Source organism: Brachyistius frenatus, unplaced genomic scaffold, assembly GCF_029030835.1.
Source record: "Brachyistius frenatus isolate BFR_SWC_R1_liver_20210118 unplaced genomic scaffold, ASM2903083v1 Contig_89, whole genome shotgun sequence".
Lineage (NCBI taxonomy): Eukaryota > Metazoa > Chordata > Actinopteri > Embiotocidae > Brachyistius > Brachyistius frenatus.
The window spans coordinates 270,223-295,379 of record NW_027210688.1 but is presented as its reverse complement, the minus strand read 5'-3'; the positions used below and the strand labels follow the sequence as shown (position 1 = coordinate 295,379).

Below are 25,157 nucleotides of genomic sequence, written 5' to 3'. Positions count from 1 at the left end.
GTTTTGTAGCGAAAGAAAACAACTCGAACGCCGAAGAGGAGAGGCGTCGTCAGAGACGGAAGAGCGTGCCGACCGTGTTGACTGCGTCGTGTCCCCGTTATCAGGAAAAGGTCCATTTCCGATGAAAGTGTTTCCTCGCAGAGATAGCCGAGGTTCATCTGTGTGAGCCAAACACCTCTTATCAGGAGGAAGTACACAAAAACATGAAACAACAGGCGGAAGAAACTCATCCGTTTTGATGCCTCTGCACACTGATGCAGTGCCGTGCTATGAAGGGTTGTGACGGACGCCCTCCCACCCTCCTTCCCACCTTCCCTCCCTCCCTCCCTCCTTCTGTCTCCGAAACTAAGCCTGAAACTGCAGAATGTATCGCAGTGATTAAAAAAAACTAAAGCAGAGAAGAAAGTTTGGGTTTTGCAGTGAGCGAGCGCTCTGCTGTGCCGTCTAATCCCACACAGCTCAGCGGGGGAGCTGACTGTCATTAGATCCTAACAGGGAAAGGCCGGGGGTGTTTTATACGCTGATCAGCAGAAGCAGCCGTGATGCACAAAATCAGGAGTTTGTCCTTCTCGGCGACGTATCCGACTCTGAACACTTCAAAACTCTCACCTTGCTTTGTTTTGTGTTTTTAAGTGAACTGCAGGACAAAACGTGTCGTATTCAGAGCGTCGATGAGGCTCCTTAATGTTTCGACCCGCGGAGAGATGACTGAAGAGGAACATTTTGTTTTCATCTTGGTCTCCACTTCTTGCACTCTTTTAGGGTGAATTTTTCATGTAGGTTCAAATATTATTTTCAAAAAGCAAAAAAGCTCATCAGCGGCTTGTTGGGACACTTTACAAGTCGGTGACTTCAAAGCTGAACTTGAGGTTCAGAGACAATTTGATGTGTCGCCTTGAATCCTCCGAGCTGGCCCGAAGTGAAGTCGGTGTCTAATTGGCCGTGCTTATAAAGGTTAGCCAGTGAGCTAACTAACCACTGAACAAGGTACATTATCATTTATTCAGTCCTCCCAGTGGGCTCCAGGGACACAACCTTCACACTGATCCATTTTGACCTGCTTTAGTAACTCAATCAAGCTCGAGCAAAGTTGTTCTGTTGGCCAACTTGAAACTGTTGCTGCAGTTTAAGAACCCCTAAAGACATTACATCCCACTTTGTAAGAATAAAATAAATAATAACAACAAAAATCTTTAAAAAAAAAAAAAAATTAAATGATAAAAGATTTAGATAGTCTAGATTATTCTGAAAAACCCCACCAAGATATAGCTTGAATGGTTAGTCCCAACACCAACCAAGATATAAGCTTAAAAGTGAAGGTAGTGCTAATTACCCTGTATACCCTGCTAAAGGGTAATCTTACAATACTGCCAGATATGGTTCATTTATAGCTTAAGGTGCCATTAAACCCATACCGCGCTGCCGGGCAGCTCTTTGGACTTCAAACTTTCTCTTTAAACTCTGCCGTTTTATGTTTGGGCGGTCGGGTCTCAGAGGAACTCTTAACGTCCGTCCCGCGGCGGTCGTGTTTGCGGATGCTGGTTCATTAAAAAAACATTTGGTGAGATAGATTAAACTGAATCAAAAGAGTAAATGTAGAGAACAAACCGCTGCGGTGGGGTTTTGACTCGGCCACCGTTTTCTTACCAGCTTGCTTGTGCAAAAGTTTTGAGAGTTACAAAACCCAACGTTGCCCACTTCACACCAGTTTCTCATTAAACTCCCACCTCCGTCCCTCAGAAATGTTCACGGTGCTCGATCACTGAAAACAACATGCAGCTGAAGTCCTCCAGTATTTCACTCTTCTCACTTTCTGTGTTGGGCTGCTGCAGATTTCTTTAAAAAAAAAAAAATTTTAAAAAAAATCCCTGTTTTCCCTACTGCTTTCTGGTGTGTCCTCTGACCTCATTGAACATGAGAGAAGAAACACTAGCCAGCAACATTAAATCCCACGAAAGTCCAAACTTCTGATTCCTTCAGTCGACCTGATGTCAGCAAGGCTGCTTTAGCTCTGTAAACTTCAATCCTTGAATTTTTACACTCTGAAGCCAGAGTCAACATTCTGGCTGAAAGTCATCATCATGCATGTGAAGGTTCTGACTTTTCTATTTCTATTTATTTTTTCACAGGTAAAACAACCAGGTGTCATGGCAAATCGTGAAATAGCCACGCTTTGGCCTATCTAGGCGTGAAAGTTACACGTTATCCTGTAGTGGACGAAAATGGAGCCAAATGTCCTTTGTTGCCTCTGTTGCGGTCCCTTAGTGCGTTTCACACTTTTAAAATGTGTAACTTTCACGTCTAAACAGCCCAAAGCGTGTCTATTTCACGCTTTGCCATGATACTGGGTCGGGTAAAAAAAAAAAAAAAAAAAAAATGTCCCTGAATTGCCTTTGGTTTTAAATTATTTCCTGTCTCCTTCTCCCTTTCTCTTTTTACCCTCCTATCTTCGTCGAAACCGTCCAACACAAAACTTTCCTCACTGTTTCTGTAATTGAGGTGACGACACCTATCTTCGGTCATTCATTTTCCACTGAGGACTCATAATACTCCTGCCTACTTGTGCAGGATTTCAAATCTTCCTTCAAGGTCAGTGTGTGCAAACATTATTGGCTTTATTTTTTCTTATTTGGAAACGCTCTGAAAGTCAGTGTGCTCTTGCCAGACTGCGTATTTGTCTTTTTGTTGTTGTTGTTGTTGAGCTTCAAGCAAACCTTCCTCGTGGGTGTAAACTTTGAATAATTTTCGCCATCAGATTTTCCTCTGGCTTTCTTTCTCGTTAGCTCAGCGCTGCGTAATCTCTTCTCTATTCAAATCCGGCTCCGTTGCATTCATCTCATATTCATCCCACTTCTTCTACTCACCCTGACCCCCCTCGACCCCTCACCCCTCCACACCTTCCTCCCCTCCTCCCCCTTTCATCAGCATCCCAGTGGAGCTCTGGTGTTGTTGCCGGCTAAAACGGTCCACTTGCCTCCTCGGTAGACGGTGACCTGGACAGAACCAGAACTCCAGAGGGGAGAAGAGGCTCCTGATTGTGATGATATAATGTCGTTCTTCAGACAGAGAGTAGGATCATCAGAGGGAAGTGGAGAGGGAGAGAGACCGAGTATGTGATTAGAGAAAGTGCAGAGAGGATGAAGTGGTCATCAGGAGGGAGAGTGAGTGGGATGCAGATTTGGGTGATTGGATCGCTTGTCGAGCAACTGAATGGTTAAAAAAAAAAAAAAAAGCTGCTGCAATTATATATTTCTCCTGTCAGTCATGCAGAAAACAAATACATTAATTTATTCCGTGACTCATATTAACACTTGTCACATTTTGTGCCCTCACGTCACTAAACCTGGCCATCAGAGGAGGTGGTTTTGTTTCAGTATACAATATCCAGCCGCCCTCCATTATCCAATTTTAAGATTTCATACTGTATCATGAACTCTAAGCGTCTCAAATTACCAACACGACCTCATGCCAAAAGAACAAAATACCTTATTAAAATATCAAAGCTGCTTTCTTTTACAAAGTTTGGAGAGGAAGTTGTATCTCTTTAATTGAAGGCATCATTTTCAAACCTTCCCTGTACGTTACTGTATGTTTGGACCCATTGGGTGAAAACGTTATCTCTTAGTGTTGTCCCTCCACTGTATTAACCTGTAAATTAACCTTCGTTAAGCCTTCGTAGGATCACTTCCTCATTTCATCCATACGCAATGAAAATCTCCTTCACACACAGTTCTCATTTCCATAAGGTTATCTCTCAGGTTAATGCTGTGCAGTAAGACCGCTGTGGGGATAATGCTAAAGAGTGCATCACATTAACCCCAAACATGAGACGCTTCATTATCGTGTCGGGAAAAGTTGTACTGAGGCTCGCGATGCATAATACAGGCTGGTTTGTTCATTTTAAAATCACATAAGTACATTATAATTTTTATCAATTTCAGGTTTAAATGAACAAATCCAGGTTAGTCCCCGCCAATTTCCAGTGTAAGCACCACCCACTTCTGTATTAAGCCCCGCCCCCTCCGAGTATAGATACAGATCATTGAGTTGGTTTAACAGATAGATGATGGTGTACTCGCTCATCCCTAATAATAAGCCTATAAATTCAACTAATACTTGTTTCCAAGACATCTTAAAGTTTCAGAACACACAAATTCGACAAGTCAGCATTTTTATTCTGAACTTTTTGCCCCAAATTCACGTTCTGTGGGAAAGTTAACAGCTTTTAGAAGCGCCGCATCGAGTGTCTGCAAACTCAAACCGACTAAAAACAAAAGAATATGAAACGTTATCAACTTTTTTTTAAGTTTGAAATACGATGTTGTCATCTGCCAGCGAGATCGCCGCTCATGAAATATGTAAATGATTTGGACGGACACCAGATTCATCTCCGTTGAGAAAGTTTCTCTTTCGTCTCCCGCTCGTCCACACGGGACGTCAGATGTCCGGCTCCATGCGAGGTCTTTGCTGAAAGGAGCTTTGCGGAGATGAATGTTCGCCACGCGGCTGCCCAGAATATGTAGAAATGTTTAGTCTGCTTGTAATCCGGGCCTTCTGTCTCCCCCCTCGGCCTCATTAAACAAATCTCCATCCTGTCTCCCGCTCTGCCAGTTGGCCCGTCGGCTCGGCTGTGTACAAACAATACCGTAAATAAACACAGGATGGACCCGGCCACATTGTCCTGCTTTGAATTTTCGCTCGATCCAAATAAAAAATTGAATACATGCTTCAGACGAAGCGCACTTACAGTTTGTGGAGCGAGTTCGTCGAGCTTTCACTGCGTTCTTCATTTCTTTTCCTCGAGCTTTCACCGACATGAGTTTTAATGAAACCGTGGAGTTTCAATCATTTATCGACGGCTTGAAAGGAGAGCTATAATCTTATCAAATCTGCGATACATTTCATGTCATGTATGTGAATTTATATATTTTTAAAATATGTATTTTATATGATTTTATTTCAACTTAAATTGGGTTTTTACCAAAGTGAAGTTAATCATGTAGAGATTTATGTATTTAGCTTCTCTCAGATGTAAAATGTTCTTTTTTTTGTGTGGCTATTAACTCTTTTTCTGACCCGCAATATTAACACAGCTCATACTAACATGACTGTTCAGGTTTCAAGGTTGTTTGATTCTATAAATATTTATATTTCATTGCAAATTACGAATTTAGATAACAATTTCATGATAAAAATACACATTAGATACAAAAACAAAGCGCCATTAAAGGCGAAAAACAGCCAATTCTTTTTGCATATTTTTTTTTTATTATTATTATTATTTCCATTCAGCAAAGCAGCAGAAGTGTATCAGTGTTTAATAGCTTGTAATAGCTTTAATTATAGTTTAAATAATTAGCTAACACAAGGGAGCCTCGACATGACACGTGGCTGGACTTCAAATCTTATCTTATCAATAAAAGGTTGTCAATAATTCCAGACTCTCCAACATCTTCGTTTCCTCCAAAGAGCCGAGCAGCGATATCATCTCGGCAGCGGCACCGCGGTGAGGCCAGCTGGGCTTCTTCTTTTTTTTTTGTCGACGCTGCAATGTGGCAGCAATTTCTGGGTTCTGCTCCGGCGAGATTTCTGCAGCCATGTTTCCCTTTAAAAAGCCCTAAATGTTCGCGGCTGTCTGGAAGGTGCATTTCACGGCCAGTTTGGCAGCAGGAAGTGTCTTTGGTCGGGGGTGTTTGTATAAACAGCTCGTAATGGTTTTAGACCGCGGTGAGGCTTCTGCTCACACACACACTTACACACACACACACACACACACACACACACACACACACTCTGTACACACACAAAACGTACAGAACCATTTACTCTCCATACACTCACGCATACATGCAGGGAATTCCTCTCACTCAAATGGAGTGAAGCCTTCACGAGTGAGACTCGTTACAGTTGAGATCACTTTAACGAGCCTGTTGTTGTGCACTGACGTCATGTTTATATTTGTTTCTGTTAGATTGTTTGTCTAATCCAATTATGCAATATATATATATCTATATATAGCATCGTTGCCGTCTGAGTCACGTTCATCTTTGGTGTTGCTAAATGCTCCTGTTGTCGCTGGCTTGACCGTTTAGTAAAACATCACAGCAGACAGCTGAGCTTGTTTTTGCAGTCGACGTGGTTTTTTTTTCAGATGAATTTGATTCACTTAGAAAAACAAACACATGTAAACTGTAGTTATTCTCTCGTTTAACTTTTTTTAATTTATATTTTTTGATCGTTGTTTTGTTCGGTTTGCAGTGTGGTTAAGTTGTGGCTTGTTTTCAAGGTTGCGTGACCAATGTGGAGGCGAGTTCACATACAATAGTCAAACATGTATATTTCAATCAATCTAATTTAAAAAAAAACTTCAACAATTAAATATTTTCAGAAGTTGATCTGGATCATTCATCTAAATTTTCGTTGTCCAAATTCAGTCCGATTGCGATTCCTTGTGTCGACTGAAATGCTCGTGGGCTTTTAATTTGAAACAGATACAGGAAGTGTTGAGTTTTTATTCACAGCATAATGCGATAACTTTAACAGGGCAAACGGGAGCGGATCAAAAGAAGTGGGAACATTTTGCTGTTGTCATGGTAACCACTGGTGCAATGTGCACCCCCCCCCCCATACACACACACACACACACACTTGAAATGCACCCAGCATGCAGTGGGTGACAGGTGACGTAAATTCTTCTTCTTTTGATGCAACAGATGTGTTTAAATTTATAAAGATTGTGTCCGACAGAAGGTTCATTTACTTTGTTTATTTGTAAGCTTTCAACATCTCAAATTTCTCAACTTTAGCCAGACGAGTGAACCGAACCGCAACTGCAAAACCAAAACTTGAATTTGCCTTGAAAACTTGAATTTGCCAGAAAACTTTCATCGCATTGTGAAAGCGTCGTCAGTTCGGACACGTGTTTTTCTGCTCAGCTCACATTTTGCCTGCGAACACGTGTGAAACCACAGATGCAGAGCATATTAAAAACCTTTTCAGATACTGAAGGAAGCATCTGCGCCTCCTCAGTCTGGTTTTTACTCTCATTCCATCAACTCCAGAAACCCTCTGAGTGATCGCTTTTAACTTAAGAAAGGACGATATGGAGAAATGACTCAGGAGAATATCATAAAGTATTTAGTAAGTACTGTATGTTCTTATAAAAAGGGTCTTTCTCCTCCCAACTGTTTGGTGGTTAACAGACTGGAGGAGGCCAACCGGGACTGATGCCGATTTTTAAACTCGTGGTTTTGACGCTTGTCAGAAAACTTGTGTTTTTGTGCTGAACTGTCGTTGTTGCATCCCGGTGACGCTTTTTATTTCAGACCGGAGCAACCGGAGCAGCTCGCCGTCCTTTCTCTGTTTTGTTGAGAGCCCGGTGGTGGGTTGTTGTTTTTTGGTGGTTTTTTTTTTGCCGTCACAGCGGTGGACAGAGAGACAAAACCTTTTCATGTTCCACCGCTGCAGTTTGATGTCAGACGTTCGGTGCTTGTCACTGTGTGACGCTGGAATCTGTCGAGGCCGCTCGGGGTTTTCATCTTCACAGTTTGAAAAGAGAAAAATCCGTGAGCTGTGTAGAGATTAAAGTCAAAGCCTGATAGTTGTCGGACTTGCTGAAATACAAATGACCGGTTCTCAGTGTGTAACGATCATGGAAGTGTTTTCTGCAGTATTGAACAACAACAACAACATGTATGACATGGCAACATATCCAAGTGTTATAATTTATAGATAATCTCAATACAAGTAAAATCATCTTTTAGGTTATTTCTTTAATTCATTTCTTGAGTTCACATATTTATATTGTTTCATCCAACAATCAACCTCAAAATATTGAACATAAATGAGTCAAATTTTGAGAAGTTTCTTCACAAATCACACGCAGAGACTCACTGATTACTTCCCAAATGTATTTCTATATGTTATTTATTGAAATGATCCATTTGTCTGAAGACTCTGATGTACCTTTAAATGGATGCTTAAAGCAGGATGAACACTGGAAAATATTCTGCACGTGTCATCAGTTTGCATCGGCCACCAAAATGCTCGTCCTTGTTATCGTGGGTCGATTACAAAATGTAGGTTGCATGGTTGCCATCAAGTATATAAATACGATTAAAAGGGCCATAACACAGATTTATTTCATCTATAAACTTTTTCTGGTGATACATGGTTTTAAAATCGTACTTTTATCTTGTTTTTAAAGGTCAGAAATTACGCAATGCTCCTTTAAACCTGCAACGAGTTCATTGCGTTTGCGTCATCCTCTGCCTCCCTCTGTGCTCGCAGGTATTCTGTCCTTTCCAACGGGAACCACACAGAGCAGGAGAAGAAGTCTCTGCACACCGACACAGAGTCCCACGAGTCCTGCTTGTGACCCAAACAACGACTCCCGCGGTCGCATCTCCAACAGCCTCGGCTCTCGCCGCGCCGCAGCCGTCACCACACCCGGAGCTGGAATCCAAACGCCGATCCAGCAGAGCTCCAAAACCCGAAGGCCTCCCGGACGGGACCGGACGAGGATCTAAACGGAGGAGCCAGACGTTACCAACGGTTGCTGCTGTTTTTATTTTTTAAAGCTCAGCCAAAACTTTTACCTGCTGGAATAAAAGCAGCTCCTCTGGTTCCGTTAGTTCTTCTGTCTGCCGGAGGCCCGACAGAGACCGAGCCGGCCCGGTCGAAAACTCGGCCAGAACCCCCGGGCAGGTTGTGGCGAAGTGTGTGTGTGTGTGTGTGTGTGTGTGTGTGTGTGTGTGTGTGTGTGTGTGTGTGTGTGTGTGTGTGTGTGTGTGTGTGTGTGTGTGTCAGGAGAATCTCACGAGACGTGATCGAAGTGAATCGTGCTGCCAAAGCTATTTGATACACAAAACAGTGGAACTATTTCCCATCATCACGTGACGCTCCCTTGTTGTTTTCCAGTCAGAAACCAGAAAGTTTGACTTTTTCAATTTTTCGAAGGTTGTTCCTTGTAAAAATGACAAGTTGGCAAAAAAAAAAAAAAAAAGAGCTTTTAAACAAGTTTAGAACCTGTTTTTTTTTTTTTTTTTTTTTTTATTATTGCCTTTGACACAAAGCCGGAAAAACCTTGTTTGTCTCCCAGGTTGAAGGTTCCCAGCTTTGCTTAAATCCTCGCTAAGCTGAAGGGGAAAATGTGGAAGCAAGGCGGCGTTAAATCCTTGACCTAAACTGTCGAAGTGCATTATTATTACAGAGGCTGCTAGCTCACACTCTGTGTTCGTCGCTGCGCCCGGCTCCCTCCGAACGATTGTTCTCCGCAATAAGAAATCAAGAGGAACGCAAAACACATGAAAGCTGCTCATGAATGCAGTTAATTACATGTGAAGTTGTTTTTTTTTCTTTTTGTGTGTTTCCATGGTGACACACGCTTTCAAGTGTGCTCATGAAAAGTGTGCGCGTACTTGTACACGTCCTTGACTTTGTATGAAAATGCCCCCACCCTCCCTCCCCCACCCTCTCCCCATCGTCCCACGCCGTTTTATTCTCCTCCGTCTCCACTCGCCTCGGAGAATCCACGATGAAGAATGTAGAAATCTCTCCGTGTGTTTTTATATTCAGGGAAACGGGAGAAGTGTCAAATATCAAACTCATAAAACAAAACTCGTCCTTGTCCTCTTTTTTTGCTTGTTTTTTTTTTTTTTCTAGTTTACTTCTCGTCATTCCTATTCAAGCCATCATCGTCATCTCTCTGTGTGCCATTCAGTGTAAAAACTTCCAACAGGATTTATTTAAATTCAAAAGGCCACTCGTCGGTCCCCCGAAGGATGCGTCTCACTCCACGGACCACTTACACTCCACAAAGTATTAATTAATGCTGCTGCCACGCTGAGGGGAAATGACTTCATTTAGGCAACAAGTGAATCATGCTCACGAATGAATCCTGCACATGCATCCATTGTAGAAGTTCGATATTCTTTTTTATTTTTTTCGCTTTCTTCGCCGTGAGAGGCTGTTGTGAGAAATTCCCCTGTCTGATGTTGAAAGTAAAAAAAAAAAAAAAATAGTTTTCTTTAATCTCAGATTTACCTTTCTGCTATAATCCCCGAGAGGCCCAATTTAAACAAACAAACAGCCTGCAACTAGTAGGTGAAGGAAGTGGAACATCTGGAGTCAGATAATAAGTTGGTGGAGATCTCTCATGAAAAACAATGTTGGTTTTCTTAAGTCATGGAGAGAGAAAATCGTTGAAAACAACAAGAAAATGTAAAAAAAAAAAAAAAAAAAACTTTCACGGGGACATTGGCAGCCCTCAGATCAGTTAATCAGATGAAAACCCTGCTGAGCGCCGACTCACTGACACAAAGAAAAAAAAAGCCACAAAGCACTTGACGAGTCAGTGTTATAATTACAAATCGTCCCGGAGACGAGCCCGTTGACCCAGTTTAGGAGGTCGTGTTTCAGAAATGACATCAACTGGTAATGATGTTACTCCAGATACAAGAATATCTACCAAACACTTCACTGTTGGACCAGCACAGGGAAATCAGACATTTTATGACTTTGCATAAAGTGAAATTACCACGTGAAATCCAAAAGGACACACAGTGAAGCACTGGACACCTTTAGGAGAAGTCCTATTTTGGTAATTGGAATTAATAATGAGTGTTTTGTTCTCATGAATTTTTCAAATTCACATAAACTCGTGTTTATTTGGTGTTCACATCAGCTGATAAAAACAAGCTGTGGTTTGGCCTTTAGTCAACTTTGCTGCTGGACTCATGAAAAAAGTCATGAGAAGTGATGTTGGATGATGTGTTGTTTCTGGAGCAGCAAATAATCATAATTAAAAAAAAAAAAAAAGATGCATAGAGATGAAGCCATAGGAGGATTTTAGGTTTGCTGAATAACTGCTGCACTTCCATCGGTAATATTCCTTCATTGTTATTGGTTGAGAATATTATATATTTTCTAAATTCTTATTTTCATTGGCGAGCACGTCAATGCATTTCTTTCTTTGCTGTTTTGAGTTTTTTTCGCCTTTTTTTTTTTTTTTTTTTTTTTAAATCAAACTGTGAGCCCTTCCATGATTGAAGCACAAGCACTTTCTTTTTGTGATTTACGGATCAATTTAATGACGTCTGATATATTCTACAGAGGTATTATGGAACATAAAGTCTTCCTTAAATTGATAATCTCTCCCAAAAACAACCTGTGGGTGGTATTAGCTTTCAAATGCATGTCTAGTGTCCTAAAATAATTCAGATCTAGAGGACACATGTTCTTTATAAAGCCTTTGATTGTGCAACTAATGCTTTCAGACCAGTAGTTAGTGTTGTTCTCCCTTCACGTACCCTATATTTGTCAAATATTTACAACGTACATCTGTGAAGGCATTTCTTATCAAAACAAATGCAAATTATGACGTGCAGATGAAAAAAGAATAAAATCAAAAGTTTTATTTTGACTTTGAATAGTAAAATTTAATTTGATGCCTTCCTGATCAGTTTATTTCACTGGAAGTGAAATATTATCGTTTTACTGCGAGTAAAATGGCCTTAAACCTTCTGATTGTTCAGCATCTCCAACAATGATAATATGTCTCATCTGTAGAGTGAATTGAGCGTGAAATCAGTTACTAGTGTTATGAAAATTGAAATCATGATTGAAAATGATTACATTTTCTTCCTTGATGACTAACTCAAAACTTAAAACAGCATTATGTGGCAAAGAGCCAGAAACAAAGACAGTAGAATATAAACTAATAATAGACAGTAGATTTTAATAAGCACATTCATGTTTTCACCATCTTTAAACCCACAATTCTCTTTTCAAACCAAACACCTGTTTGTTGTTTTTTCCATAAAGGAGACAGAAACTCCTTTTGAGTTTTTCTATGTTTTGATGGTCTTTTCTTCACTGCTGTTCAACAACCACCCGCCTCCAGATCTGCAGTTTCCATGACATCTGTGAGTCTGAATGTCAGGCGGTGTGTGTGTGTGTGTGTGTGTGTGTGTGTGTGTGTGTGTGTGTGTGTGTGTGTGTGTGTGTGTGTGTGTGTGTGTGTGTGTGTGTGTGTGTGTGTGTGTGTGTGTGTGTCCAGTCTTGTGTGAGGACGTGTGCACATGTTTTTTTGATGGGAAGCACTTTGATATGGTCTAAAATTAGGAAAACCTAAGCCCGCCTATATACCTTCGTGAAAGTCAACGGGCCAAAATCTGCGAGGAAGACTATATTTGGAAACCGAACACGCAGTTGAGGAGTTGAAGACCATGTGAGATTCAAGGGGGTCATGTTTTTTTTTCCACTACTTCAAAGAAACATGGGAACCATCCTCGTGTTGAAATTTGGATTCGAGTTTTGCGAATTTTTGAAACTCTTTGGTTTATTAGTGGTATTGTTTTTCAGCTCGACGCTTCCATGTTCCATCAGCCGAAAGATTTGTTTCATACATTAAAAGATGAAGATCAATGCAAGAAGCCTCGTCTGATGTCCAGTTGGCTTTCCAGAATCATTTTAAGCATCAAAATTGTAATTCTTCCCCCCCAAAAAAATTTCCATTTTGCACAAATGATCTGCTTTTGCAAAAGAAATACGGATGCCACTTTGTGCACCGAGAAAAACACGCAACCGCAGGAGTTCTTCTGTGACTGCAGCCGTAGGATTGAATGTCCGAGCACCCAGCGGGACCGAAACGAACCTTCTTTCTCTGGAGGTTGTTGGGAGTTATTTTGGGATGTGTAGGAAACCACAACCTAAAGAGAAAAATGGAAGAGTCACTTAACAGAGAATGTGGGAGGCTCATTTCAAACTGTGGTAAATGTATTTAAGAGATAACTGTAAATTGTCTGATATGTCACAGCTGCAACTTGAAGTTTAGCTAATGTTGTCGTGCAGAAAAAGCCTTGATAGCAAAACAAAAAGCAAAAGGAAAAACTTCCCATTCTCTTTAACAACCACCAATAAAAAATAAAAAAAAAGGCAATGAACTAATCAGATAAAAAGAAAAGAAAAAAAAAAGGTGAAAACATTTTGTTGTCCCTCCAAAACTACTGATGTGATTTTGGGAAGCCTGTCGGATAAAATCAAAACCTCTGGATAGTTGAGAGAAAGATGGAAAGCAGCTGCCACTAACACAAACAAACATATAGCATTTAAATCCTTTGCCAACCTCCGGACAGCTTCACCTTTGCAGAAATGAAGTGTTTCTGCGTGAAGCTGACGGAGATGCAGAACAGAAGATAATTAAGGCATTTAATGGTTGAAAGTTCAGTCTTTTCCTCTTTTCCTTCAGCAGAATCTGTAGCCTTTAAAGCCTCTAGCCTCCTAAACATCCCATAATATGTACCTTGACTTCATTTCCATTTTTCTTTTCTTTTATTCCTGCATTTAATGGTTCCGTATTTTTCAAAAAAAAACTCCAGTAAGAGTTTTTCCATCATAATATATATTTTTTTTACATGTAGGAGAGGTTTTTTTTTTCAAATGCTGGATTATGTACTTCATGTAACCTCACAGGTAATTCTTTGGTTCTGAAGTTCTCAGCGCAGCCTCTTTGCCTTTTTTGTTTGCAAAATGAAAATGCCCCTGAATATATTCTTGACGTCTTACCTGCCTTCTTAAACGTCCGTTGCAGAATTTCCCAGACGCAGCTACTGTCAAAGTCCTACAACACAATTTGTTTTAAGTTTTTTGGGCCATAAATATAAAATAAATGTGGTAAATTGTCCAGCTGGTACCTTCTGATTGAGACGATGTTGCTTGGATTTAAGGGATGAATATTGTTAGTCATACAAATGTGTTGCATAAAGTAGGATTTCTACAATAGCTGCTACTCATGAAACTTCCTGAGTTTTATTCTCTGTCACTCCTGCTCCGTATCTGTAAACCCTTTTTTAATTTATTTCTTTGTTGTTTTTTGCAGCTTACGGCATGAATGTGTATATAAAGAGAAAACAAAACTCCCACAAACTGTCCAAAGGAGACAAAAAAAAAGACTTTTTATAAAAACCCTTCAGTATTTATTTTGACAGAACAAAATGGGTATTTTCATGTATTAAAAGAACATAAAAAGCTTCTCTTTCAGGGAGCTGGAAATGAGTACGACTTTTTTCTGTTGCTATGTGACAGTTCTGATAAAGGCTAATTAAAGATTAAAGAGATGTTGATAAATCCCGGTGTTGGCTTCCTTTTTGACTTTGATAACGGCCCGGGCGTCGGTTAGCCCGCTGATTAAAACTTCATCAAAGCGCTTACTTTCCTCGAACAAGCGAAGCCGAGCTCTCCCTTCAACTCGGTTTCCTCTTTTGTATGTGAAGCATTGATTACATGGAGGCACGCAGGAAGATGAAGTCGGCAGTTCAGGAAGAAAAACCCACGTCGAGATAAAGCACTTAAAGGACTTCATCTTAACGGAGATACTTTGACAAGGATGAATAAAAGAAGGAGCGTCACCAACCATCTCAGCTTTCTCCGAGAGGAAAGTCTCAATCATGACAATTTTTGGATTCACGATTTCAGCCACAACACTTTCCCTAAAATGTTTCACAATAAAAGCCTTGTTAAGAAATTAGGGGTTTCTGTCTTTTGAAATGCTAGTAGGGCTTTTAATTTGAAACAGATACAGGAAGGGGTGGAGTTTGTACTGAAACATAATGCAGTACTTTAACAGGGCAAACAGAAGCGGATCAAAAGGAGAGTTGACGTCGTAAATCTCTCGAGATGGTTGGATCTTCAAGCACCCAAAAAATGTAAACAAATTTCAACTGGATTAGGATAACAGTGGACATAATATTTCTTCACTTGCATGAACTGATTAGATGTTGGGGGTCAAAGGTTAAGGTCACTGTGACCTTGACATTCATCGCATTCTTCTCGTCGTGATTTCTCATGAGCACCTTGAAGGGTTTTTCTTCAAATTTGGCACAAATGTTCACTTGGACCCAAAGATAGACTGATCAGATTTTGGTGGTCAACAGTCATTGAGACCTCACAAATCACGTTGTGGCAAGATTTCATACACTATGTATGACAACATTTGATATTAGAATATTAGACACAGTGTCTAATTGGATAAAATGATTGATTAATTGATTGGATTGTATATACATAAGATCAAAGGTCAACTTCACCGGGACAAAACTCTTCCAGGCATTATTCTTCTTTGAAGCAACATCCATATTTGAAGTATCATCTGCTGTCATGGCAACAATTTTGTGTTCAATCAGAATCAGATTTATTGGCCAGTGTCCTCTAAAGTCTTAATTGTCCACAGTCTAGAAAGACTCGGATGTAAACAGCAGCTTGACTGGTTGGCGGAGGCAGACAGACTTGGCAGCACTGTGGCTAGAAGGTTAAGGACCCAGTGGAAAAGTCCTTCAATGTAATCGGGTTCATCCTTTTCAGAATGTAATTGTGCAGCGGAGAGGATAAGGAAATAGGATTTTTTTTTTTAATTTTAATGATATTTTTTAATCTATAATTCAAGCCAAAACCCTTTAATAACAGATCCGGACGGGTAAACAGGGAGTTAAAGTATCATAATGCATCACTGCCAAAATATTTAATTATTAAAAACTTCCTTTTAAAACTTTAATTCTGTTTGATCATCATCTCTGGCACCGATAAAAAAGAAAAGCTACAGAGTTTTGAAATATGCAAATATTCTTTGTCCCAATCTCACAACGTTCAGTTCAGTCTCCAGTCATGAAGAAGATTCAGTCAAATGCAAATTAGCTTCCGATCCTGTAGTCTATATATGTCTTCATGCCGTTTCCCCCAAACTCTTACTGTGGCACATACACAGTGTCCAAACTGCAAGTAAGTAGTTCTCTTCTTTTCAAATCTTAGCAAAACACCAGTTTGGAGTCTTTTCCCCGTTATGATACACAAGTAGTGTGCAGCACTACGGACTACTGATACTACTACTGGACTACTATTAAATATGTTATGTAATGAATCATATCTGTGTCACCTTTCATCGTCTCTCTTAAAAACAGTTTTTGACAGGTCATTTTTTTTTTTTTTTTTTTTTTAAGTCAAAGTCCTTCTTGGCAGCATGTTAATGGAAACATATGATCCATAACTCACTTTTATGATTCAACTGTCTTCTTTCAGTGTTTCATCATTAATACTGAGAAAAACTCTGATGAGGTTTGCACGTTTAAAATCAAAACAGATACTCCAAATTGATATTTTCCCTCTTGAGGCTTCTCGGAGCTGCTGTAAACACGCAGCCGACAGCTTTGTGAATTGAAAGCTTCCTGTTTGTCATTGACAGATGATGTGAGGCTTTAAACTGCGGCGGCGAGGAGCGAGAAACTGGGAAATCAAAAACAAATGGTCGACGTGTTCAAAATGTTTAAACATACACATTCTCATAGGGAGACGTGTGTGTGTGTACATGTACTGTTGAACGTGCATGTAAACATACGCACACACACTAATAATGAATAATGAATCACACTAGAATAATAATGACGTGTATATTACTCCCTCGTAGTTCTAACTTCAGCTTCAGTTTGACGGATCGGAGTTGAGCTTCGCTTTGCTTGTGTCAGCATGTTTTGGATCCAGCTCGGCCCGATTCTCTCCGTCTCCACACGTCGTAATTTCTGCACAGCGTCGACAGAGACGGTCAGACCTGATAAATATCCTCGGAGAAACACACAAATCAACTTTTTTTGTTGTTAAACTCGGCACAGAGGGCTCATGTTGAGGTTATCACAGAGATATGACGACAGATATAAAGTACATAACTGAAGATTTTTTAACCTTCTTATGAATCAAATGTGATTATGGATTCTTTCGTCGCAGTGAACTTGAGTTTTGTTTAATTTTCTTTTACTTTTAATGTCAGTGGAAACCCGGCTTTATATTCAGCACACATCCCAGCAAACCGTTAATCTACACGGTATTGATTGTAACTGGTGAAGAGATTAGAAGCCAGAATTTTGGCCTAGACCTCTGATGTGATGGAATCAATTAAGTCATTTATTTTTTTAAATGCATTTGCAGAATAACCTCAGGACATTGAAAGTGTCCACTCTGCAGTTTTTCACTCCTCTCCATCAGGTGGCGGTTGCAGTGGGTCCTCTTAAATAAAAGTTGTACAACAGTTGCACAACGGTTCTTAAAAGAATCCACAACTGATTAAAAAAAAAAATAGCAAAAACTGGACAAAAAAGATAAACATGCAATTCAAAATTTGGAAGTTTTAGTAGTGTGCATTGTTTCTCTTATGATGTGAAAAATCTCTTTCCACTATATTTTGTATTTAGCTTAAAAGAATGTGCAATTAAGTCAATCTCTGCCTTATCAAAATTCAGCATATACGAATGATATCAAAAAAGAAAACAATGCACTTCCAAGCCCAAATGCACAAACAAAAAGAAAATGAAGCCAGCCCTTTATTTAAACTGATGAATGTGATAAATGTAGGAAGATGACTGGAGGATTTCAGAGTCTGCTGCTCTCTAAGACATCTAAGATTTATAATGTCGTAATATGTAAATACTTTACCACACTGTGACAAAAAAATATGTTGGACATTGTCTGTTTCTTCCACCAAAAATCTGTAATACTTAACATTTAGATTTGAAAATAGTCGGCAGTAATGAAATAAAACATTATTTTTAAAAACTGATAGATTTAACTTATTGATTTCATACGGTTGCTTTTTGTTTCTCAAAAATTCTAATTCTATTTTTTTTTTCTTAATATGTCTTTATTCCAGGGTTAAAAAAAAAAAGTTTAAAGGGAAAGGGAAGTGAAAAGGGAAGAGTCATAGACCAAGAAAAGAAAAGAAAAGAAGAGAAGAAATAGACAAGACGGGAACACAGAGATTGCGAAGTTCCCGGAGCAGCCAGAGCACATTAATGAGTCAATTCAATTAGGAAGAGAAAATCCTCCCTGACGAGAGTTTAATGCGGTTACACGTTGAGGACAGCTCTCCGACCGTTGCCTGTCTGCGGGAGCGACAAGCTGCCAAGGAAACAGACATATGACGGCACAGGAGCCCCAAACTGAAGCTGAGCCACCGCAATCATCTCTCACAATGATTCCACATGTTGAGCATGAAAACTTACATTTGTAATATTGGGACTAAATCTTGTACAAAATGAGATCCTCACCCATAAATTCCTAAAAGCTTGATGTTTGTTTGCCCCTTAACTGACCCAGTATCACGACAAAGCGTGAAATAGACACGCCCGGCCACTTCAGCAAAACGTGAGATAGCCACGCTTTGGGCTGTTAAGGCGTGACAGTTGCACGTTTTGTAACCGTGATCTTGTGACCAAGGTCCCTCAGCAGATGTTTTGAGGCTGAGTACAAAGGACTTTTTTGGGATGGTATAAGGAGGACGAAGAGGTTTTGAATCCAGGACGTCACAATGTAACTTTCACGCATAGACAGCCCGAAGCGTGGCTATCTCACGTTTTGCTGTAGTGTACGGGCGTGACTATTTCACGCTTTGCCGCGATTACCGGGTTACCTCAATTACAAAGCACATTTCCTTCCAAATCCAACCTATCGGAATTATTTTCACGTCCAAAGCATGTTTTCATATTCTAACGTTATACATAATGATGGACACATAATGATGGATGTCTGTAATACAGTTTGGCATGTTCAGCCACTTTCTTCAACCTCCTGCTGCAGTTTGCTGCATCGTGAAAATCACTTTTTAAAACTTGAATTATCTTGCTATCCATCAATCTTGCTTTCATGTAATTACATGAATTACAAACTTAATGCCGCTGCTGACTGATCTAGCTGAGAAATCATAATTGTAAAATAGACAGCAGATTTCATTCTTCATCAAACATCCCAAACTCTCAAAAACAGCTTTGCGTGATGAAGCTGACAGCCTTAATGCGTTTTTGAACACAGTACATACACATACATCCATTACAACCTGTCGGCGCTTTGTTTCTACCTCTGTAATGTCTCCACAGGGAGTCTAATGACCTTTAACACAGTGACGGTCCGGATCAAGAGTTTAGACAATATCCTCCTCCAGGGAACGAGCCGGCGGAGCAGAAGAGGGAGAGAGGAAAGAAAGGCAGTTCAAGAAATGTTTTTGTTTTTTTTAACAAAGTATAAATTTCCTTCTAATTCTTTTTTTATTCGTTCAAACTATATTTTAGTTTCCTGAGGTTAAAGACCTTACAGTATCGTAGAGAGAAACTCTACAATTCTCACTTAAGAAATCAATTGGCGACAGTGGGGAGGAAAAATAACCAACAGGAAGAAACCTCCGACTGAACCGGACTCGGAGACGAGTGTCTGTCTGTCTTCGACCGGTCGGCCGAGACGACACACGATCAGACCGATCGAGTATAAACGGGACTAAATGATTATCTCTTCTGTCTGGGCCAGATATGACTGTTTATTCAACAAGATGAAATCAATTACACATGAAAATGTGATATTCATTCCCCAATTTGTTCAGCTGCAATGAAGCGCAGGCGGCTGCACCGCGGATGCCCAATCTTTGGGGATTCATTAGACTTGCGGATGATTTGTCTGATTAGATTTTGTCTGAGAGGCGAAATGAAAATCTGAGTTCATAATGTTGAGCGAGGAGTGCTGAGGTGGATTGCAGGTTTTGGACGAGTCAGTATGTGAAAAAACAACAACACAGTTTGTTGTTTCTAGATCTTACAGGTTGGTTTGGTGCTATGTTTTGACTTCTAAGTGGGAAAGTTGGGAGTGACTATGTAAACTTTAATATAAACCGGGTTTCCAGACTCAGTGAAGAAAACTGAAGCTGTGAACAGTCGTCTGGGAGAGGCCGGCTTCATCCGGCCAGTTTCAGCCCCCTCGTTTAAAGCACTCCAGCCCCCGTAGTGTAACATGTGGGCTAACAGCACAGGCATTCTCTAGCGTCACAGTCTCATCTAATCCATCAGACAGGCCGACAATGGGCCATTATTCTTTCATCTACGCCACCGTTTAATTTTCCAGCCCACCACATTAAATAGATTTTCATTCGCAATGTGTCCATTTGCAGCCCTCATGGTAATAGTTCAGGTTGGAGGAGGCAGGGAAAACAAAAACAAAGAAACAAGAGAATCCCTCTATTGTCTGAGATTTACACGAGGGAAAACGAGGGACAAGGAACCTTTTGACGTGTTGACAGCTCGAATATATATAAAAGAAATGGAAGAATACATTCACACATTTTTGTGACATTTCCTTTGCGTAAAGGTTCTCGAAGCTTCACAGTGAGTTGAAGGACATCAGGTCCAAGAACACAACGACTGTAGTTTGTTTCCTCCGTGACGTCCAAAATGTAACGACGGTACAGAAAACTCACTGAAACACATTTTCCAAATGTTGTTTTTTTAACACTAGCTGTTGCTCTTTTTTTTTTGACCAGCGAGTGTCAACAAAAGCTCCAGATCTCAACCCATCATTAGTAAAGTGTAAACTGTTGTCTATTTTCGTGTAAAAACTATTTCTCAGAGAAGTTTTTTTAGAGAATACACCAAAAAAATATCTTCATATGACAATTATTTATGTACTTTCCTTCTCAGTTATACCTTTTATTTCTTTATTTTTTTATTTTAAATATGACTATTGGGTTTTGTAGTTCACACTCTAAGCCGGTAGGTGGCGGTAGTACGCCTGAAATTCACTAAATGCCAACGTGCCTGTTTAAAAACAAAGGAAGAAGAAGAGGAGGACAGGAAGTCACGAGGTTTTGCGTTAAGAATGTTTGACTGGTGATTGAAGTGAATGTTTCACTCGTGCATGTTGGTTTAAAACACCTGCATGACAACATAAAACAGACACCAGTGAGAAACTTAACAAACTATAGAATTTAGTAAAACTCCAAAAAAAAAGTCAGTTTCTGCTTTCATTTGAATTTTGATAACAATTAAAATGATCTACATGATTTGCAATCATTTCAGAGCTGAATATTTGCATTTTGCCTTTTGTACTCTGTTGATAACTAATTATTTCTATCAATCATTTTATCAATGTAACTTGAATTTCAAACCTCTTTCTCTCTGCAGGACTTCCAAAGTAAATGATTCTGTCTGGACTGCAGACGAAGATGAAACACAAGATTGTTCAAGGAAGGTTTTACAGCCACTCGCCTCGCTGAGACTTCATCAACTCCCGGTATGTTTTCCCAATTTTTTTTTAATTTTTTTTTTATCACTACAGGACAGAAAATGCAGATTTTATACCCGTTACGCAAAACTCACACTGAGTGAACCAACATGTGACCGTAGTGTACGAACAATATTTGAAAATACTCTTGACAATATTTAAAAAGTTTAAAGTCTTGTGTTAAGTGCCATGAAATAACCTACGTTGTGATATAAATCAAGTTGAAATGAATTGAATATCTGTTTGATATACATAATGTATGTATGATACCCTTCAGCATTTAATGGGAGTACATGCTTGCGCTTTATGTATGTTCACATGCACGTGTGTGTTTCTGCACGAGTGTGTAACAGAATCAAAGTGAATATTTGGACCACAGCTTCTCAAAAAAACAAAAAAACCCGAGGGCAAAATAAAAATGCACCTCGCAGGAGTTCAGCGACGACACTGTATCTTACAAATCCAGCAAAATCACCCCGAACATAAAACTGTGAATTCACAATAAACACGGAAGAAATAACTCCAAAAAAAAGTAATACTAATATGAGGTAGATGTAAGTATATTGTAGAACGTTTAGACGAGAACGGTTGAAGACCTGCACGCTGTCACATCGTTAGAGATATAACAGTATGAAGAAATATTTATTCATTTCATCAAATAAAATAGGATTAATAAAACAGGCCGGGAGTTTATAGCTCAGCTGGTTGGAAAAGGAGCAGTTTACAGTTTGCACAGCTTTTCATAATGTTGAGTTCATCAGCTGGGATTCAGTTTCGTATCTTTCAAAGACTTCATTTCTTCTTTTAATAATTTTGAATCTAAAATGTTTATTATTGAGGTTTCTATTTGATGACGGCGTGTTTATACATCCTCTCCACAGATTATACTTTTCAGAAAGACGGTGACAGTCTGACGTATAAAAGTGAGAGAAAGTGAGAGGAGGAAACCTGAAGAAATGAAAAAACTCAAGAGGAGAGAATCAGAACGAGTTAATTGAAACGTGACGACGAACAAGGCGAAGAAAAAGCATTTAATCCTCCACGAGACGTTAAAACGCGTTATTGTTTTCTTCATTTTTTCGGGACTCGTTTCTTCCCGTCGCCCCTCAAAACCACAGTGGAAAAGTTTGTTGAATGGTTCAAATTGTCTAATTACAAACGACCCGGGGCTCGTAAACACGACTAACTCGGACTCTCAGAGCAGTTTGTTTACCGCGTTGGCGTTTCTGGTTACCTGACATCTCGCCAAATTAGAGGTTTTGGCAGTTTGTGCCCGAGTCTAAACAAATTCTGATTTCCGTCTCTCTGGCGTTTTGTTCATCCAGTTAACATATTAAAAAAGATTAAATAAAAATCAGTTCAGGAAATCCTGCTCAGATGTGAAGCATCTGAATGTCCGCGTCAGCGTTTTGAATCGTTGAGGAGACGTCACGCACTTTGGCGACGAAACGCTGGCTGAGCAGGAAGTCAAATTAACCGTCTGCACAAAAAACCAAAATCAAAAGTGAGACGAGTACTGTCACTGCTGCGTACGCCTAGATTGTGTATTTTAAAAGAAGAAAAGTCAAAGTGAGAGCAAAGCAATCTCGTTTTGGAAGAGAAGTCACATCTTGTTACTTTCTAAATAAAATCAGACGACTGTGACGGTTCAGTATTTTTATTGATTTGTCAGTTTGGATTTTGTCCCTTTAAACTTGCTTTGATAAGCGGGTTGGATATGTTTCTAGTTCCTGCTCCTTTGATTTGCTGTTGATAAAATGTTCAAAACATTGATGACATTATTTTTCCCGTCACAAATGAAAGGAACAGCAGTGGGAAAAAAAACAGTCACAACTCCACTGGAATGAGATCTGATGTATAATTGTCGGATGTTTGAGAAAAGCGAGCGATTTGTTGACTTCGACCAGATTTTGTCCAGACTTTGAGGTGAAGTTTGGTTTAATGTCGGGATCAGATGAGCCGCAATTTGCTTGCCGTTACTCCTGACGCCTTGTTTTCTTGTCAGATTGTGTTATTTTTGGGCCGATGTCTTTTCGTGTGACTGTCTACGCATGAGAAGCAGCCTGAGCTCACGTCAGACCCGTCAGCCGTGTCTTGCTTTGCTCCTGGTTGAACGCAGTTGTTTTTTAAATTTTGAATCGATGCAGCTCTCTTGCAACAGGTTGATTGTGTGCTCGGGATCTCGCGTCTCACGTGACACCTGTGAAGGACTGAAACTGCTGCCGCCGAGCTGGTCTCAAAAAGACGTGTCTGTTTGATTGACAGGCCTGCGGTGCAGTCAGATTACAGCTGTCCGCGGGCGGGACGTAGTATCGGCAGGTTTCCAGTCAGATCCACCGCTGGCTCCTCCCCCGGCTCGTCCAAATATGGTCACTTCCTGCTGGTGACGGACAGAATCCAAACTCGAGGCTTCGGCTATTTGAGTTTAAATGATGCATGTGTAATTATTTCAACACCTTCCTGTTATAACTTTTCAACTTTATATATGATATTTTTTGTTTTGTCTTATTGTTTCTGCCAAAGGAAAAGTATTTCGCTTACTTTCGTTGAGGCTTTCTGCGGTTGAGGACTTGACAGTTGCTGCACAACACTACTTGACCACACTGTGTGTGTGTGTGTGTGTGTGTGTGTGTGTGTGTGTGTGTGTGTGTGTGTGTGTGTGTGTGTGTGTGTCTTTCCCCTCCTGGCAGAGGTATAATGGCTCTGTGGCATATATGTTTGACGGTGGGGGGCGGATAATGGGACATCCCAGCTGGGTGTTTGGGGGTAAATGTCTTCGTGTTGACGTTCCAGGTAATTGCTGTGTGCAGCTGTCATTGTTTCCGTCGGCCGCCTTGTCGTTCCCGCCGACAGGAGAAGACGTCTGCTGCCTCCCTTATTGTAAAGAAATGTGTTTGTGTGCTTTTCTGTGGCCTGACAGAATATGTGCTCATGATACTTTCTCCACTGGCTGCCTATGACCACTCTTCAAATTCAAAATCTGTGTGCCCGTAGTGGTTTTAGCTCCTGTCAACCTCGCCTTTAAAAAAAAAAAAAAAAAAAATGTATTGCTGTTTCAATAGAAGAATATAAAAGTAATTAACCTCTGAACAGATAGTTTATTTATTTATTCCTGAGTTATTCTGATCAGCACCTGTTCAACTGCTTTTGTGACCTTGACTGTTCTCCTTCTTTTTCTTTTTTTTTTTACTATTCATTAATGTTTTACTTTCTAGTTTTTATGTTGAATTCAGTTTTAATTTTGAACACATCTGATACCAGCTCTGACATAATGATGGAGTGGGAACGTTATAGATTCAGACTGTGGAGCAAAAAAGATGGCAAAACTCTCAGGTCATCCTAAAGGCTTCCTCCTTAAGTGAAGTTCTGTGTATAATGGATGGGCTTTCACAACTCTTAGCAGATACAAAAAGAAAAGAAAAAGGGAATTGCTCAGAAGTTTAGTTTAGTGCTGCTCCTCTGGCGTGAAAGCTATTCATCATTTTGAAGATGAAAATGAAATGGGACATCGCTGAAATGTTTACCGCCATGCTGAGACAGCAGAAAACCCGACGAAGGGGAGGAGAGAGAAACGGAAACACACAAAAAAATATGGATCATTTCACTTTTTCAGCTTCTGCTAAAATATTTAAGGACCTGTTACTACTTTTCTCATTTCCGCTCTAAACTATTTATCGTTTTAAAGTTAAAAAGAGTTTTCTGGAGCAGCAGTTTTAATTGCGGCAACTTTTCCTGAGTTTTAAGAAATGAAAATATTGATTTCCGTTGCTTTTCTTGGGACGAACGAGGCTGTAAATCCGTTTCTTGGTAAACGAGCTAGCGAATTGTCACGTGGAGTTTTTTTGTACGAGTCAGCAGTTTCCTAAACGGCCGATAACTCGCCTCTCTTCTTCAGACATCTGCGTCGCTGCTGGTTGTCGAGCTGACCAGCTTCTTTCTTCTTCATCTTTCTCTTGCTTGTCGGTTTTCTTTCTACCACCGTCCCTTTCTATCTACACATAAACGAAGAGGTGACGACACCACTGCTCTCTCATTACCTCTTATCTTCCTCCTCTCTTTCCTATTACCATTTGGTTCGA

At 40.0% G+C, this 25,157-nt stretch overlaps 1 protein-coding gene across 1 annotated transcript in view; it reads left to right on the top strand.

Moving 5' to 3' along the window:
* htr4 (5-hydroxytryptamine receptor 4) overlaps positions 1-14,108 on the top strand; it is a 112,561-nt gene extending 98,453 nt beyond the window's left edge. Inside the window, exon 7 of the mRNA XM_069710089.1 lies at positions 8,290-14,108. Within this exon, the coding sequence (XP_069566190.1) occupies positions 8,290-8,377 (88 nt within the window). The 3' untranslated portion in view covers positions 8,378-14,108. The remainder of the gene's footprint in view (positions 1-8,289) is intronic.
* The last annotated feature ends 11,049 nt before the right edge of the window (positions 14,109-25,157 follow it).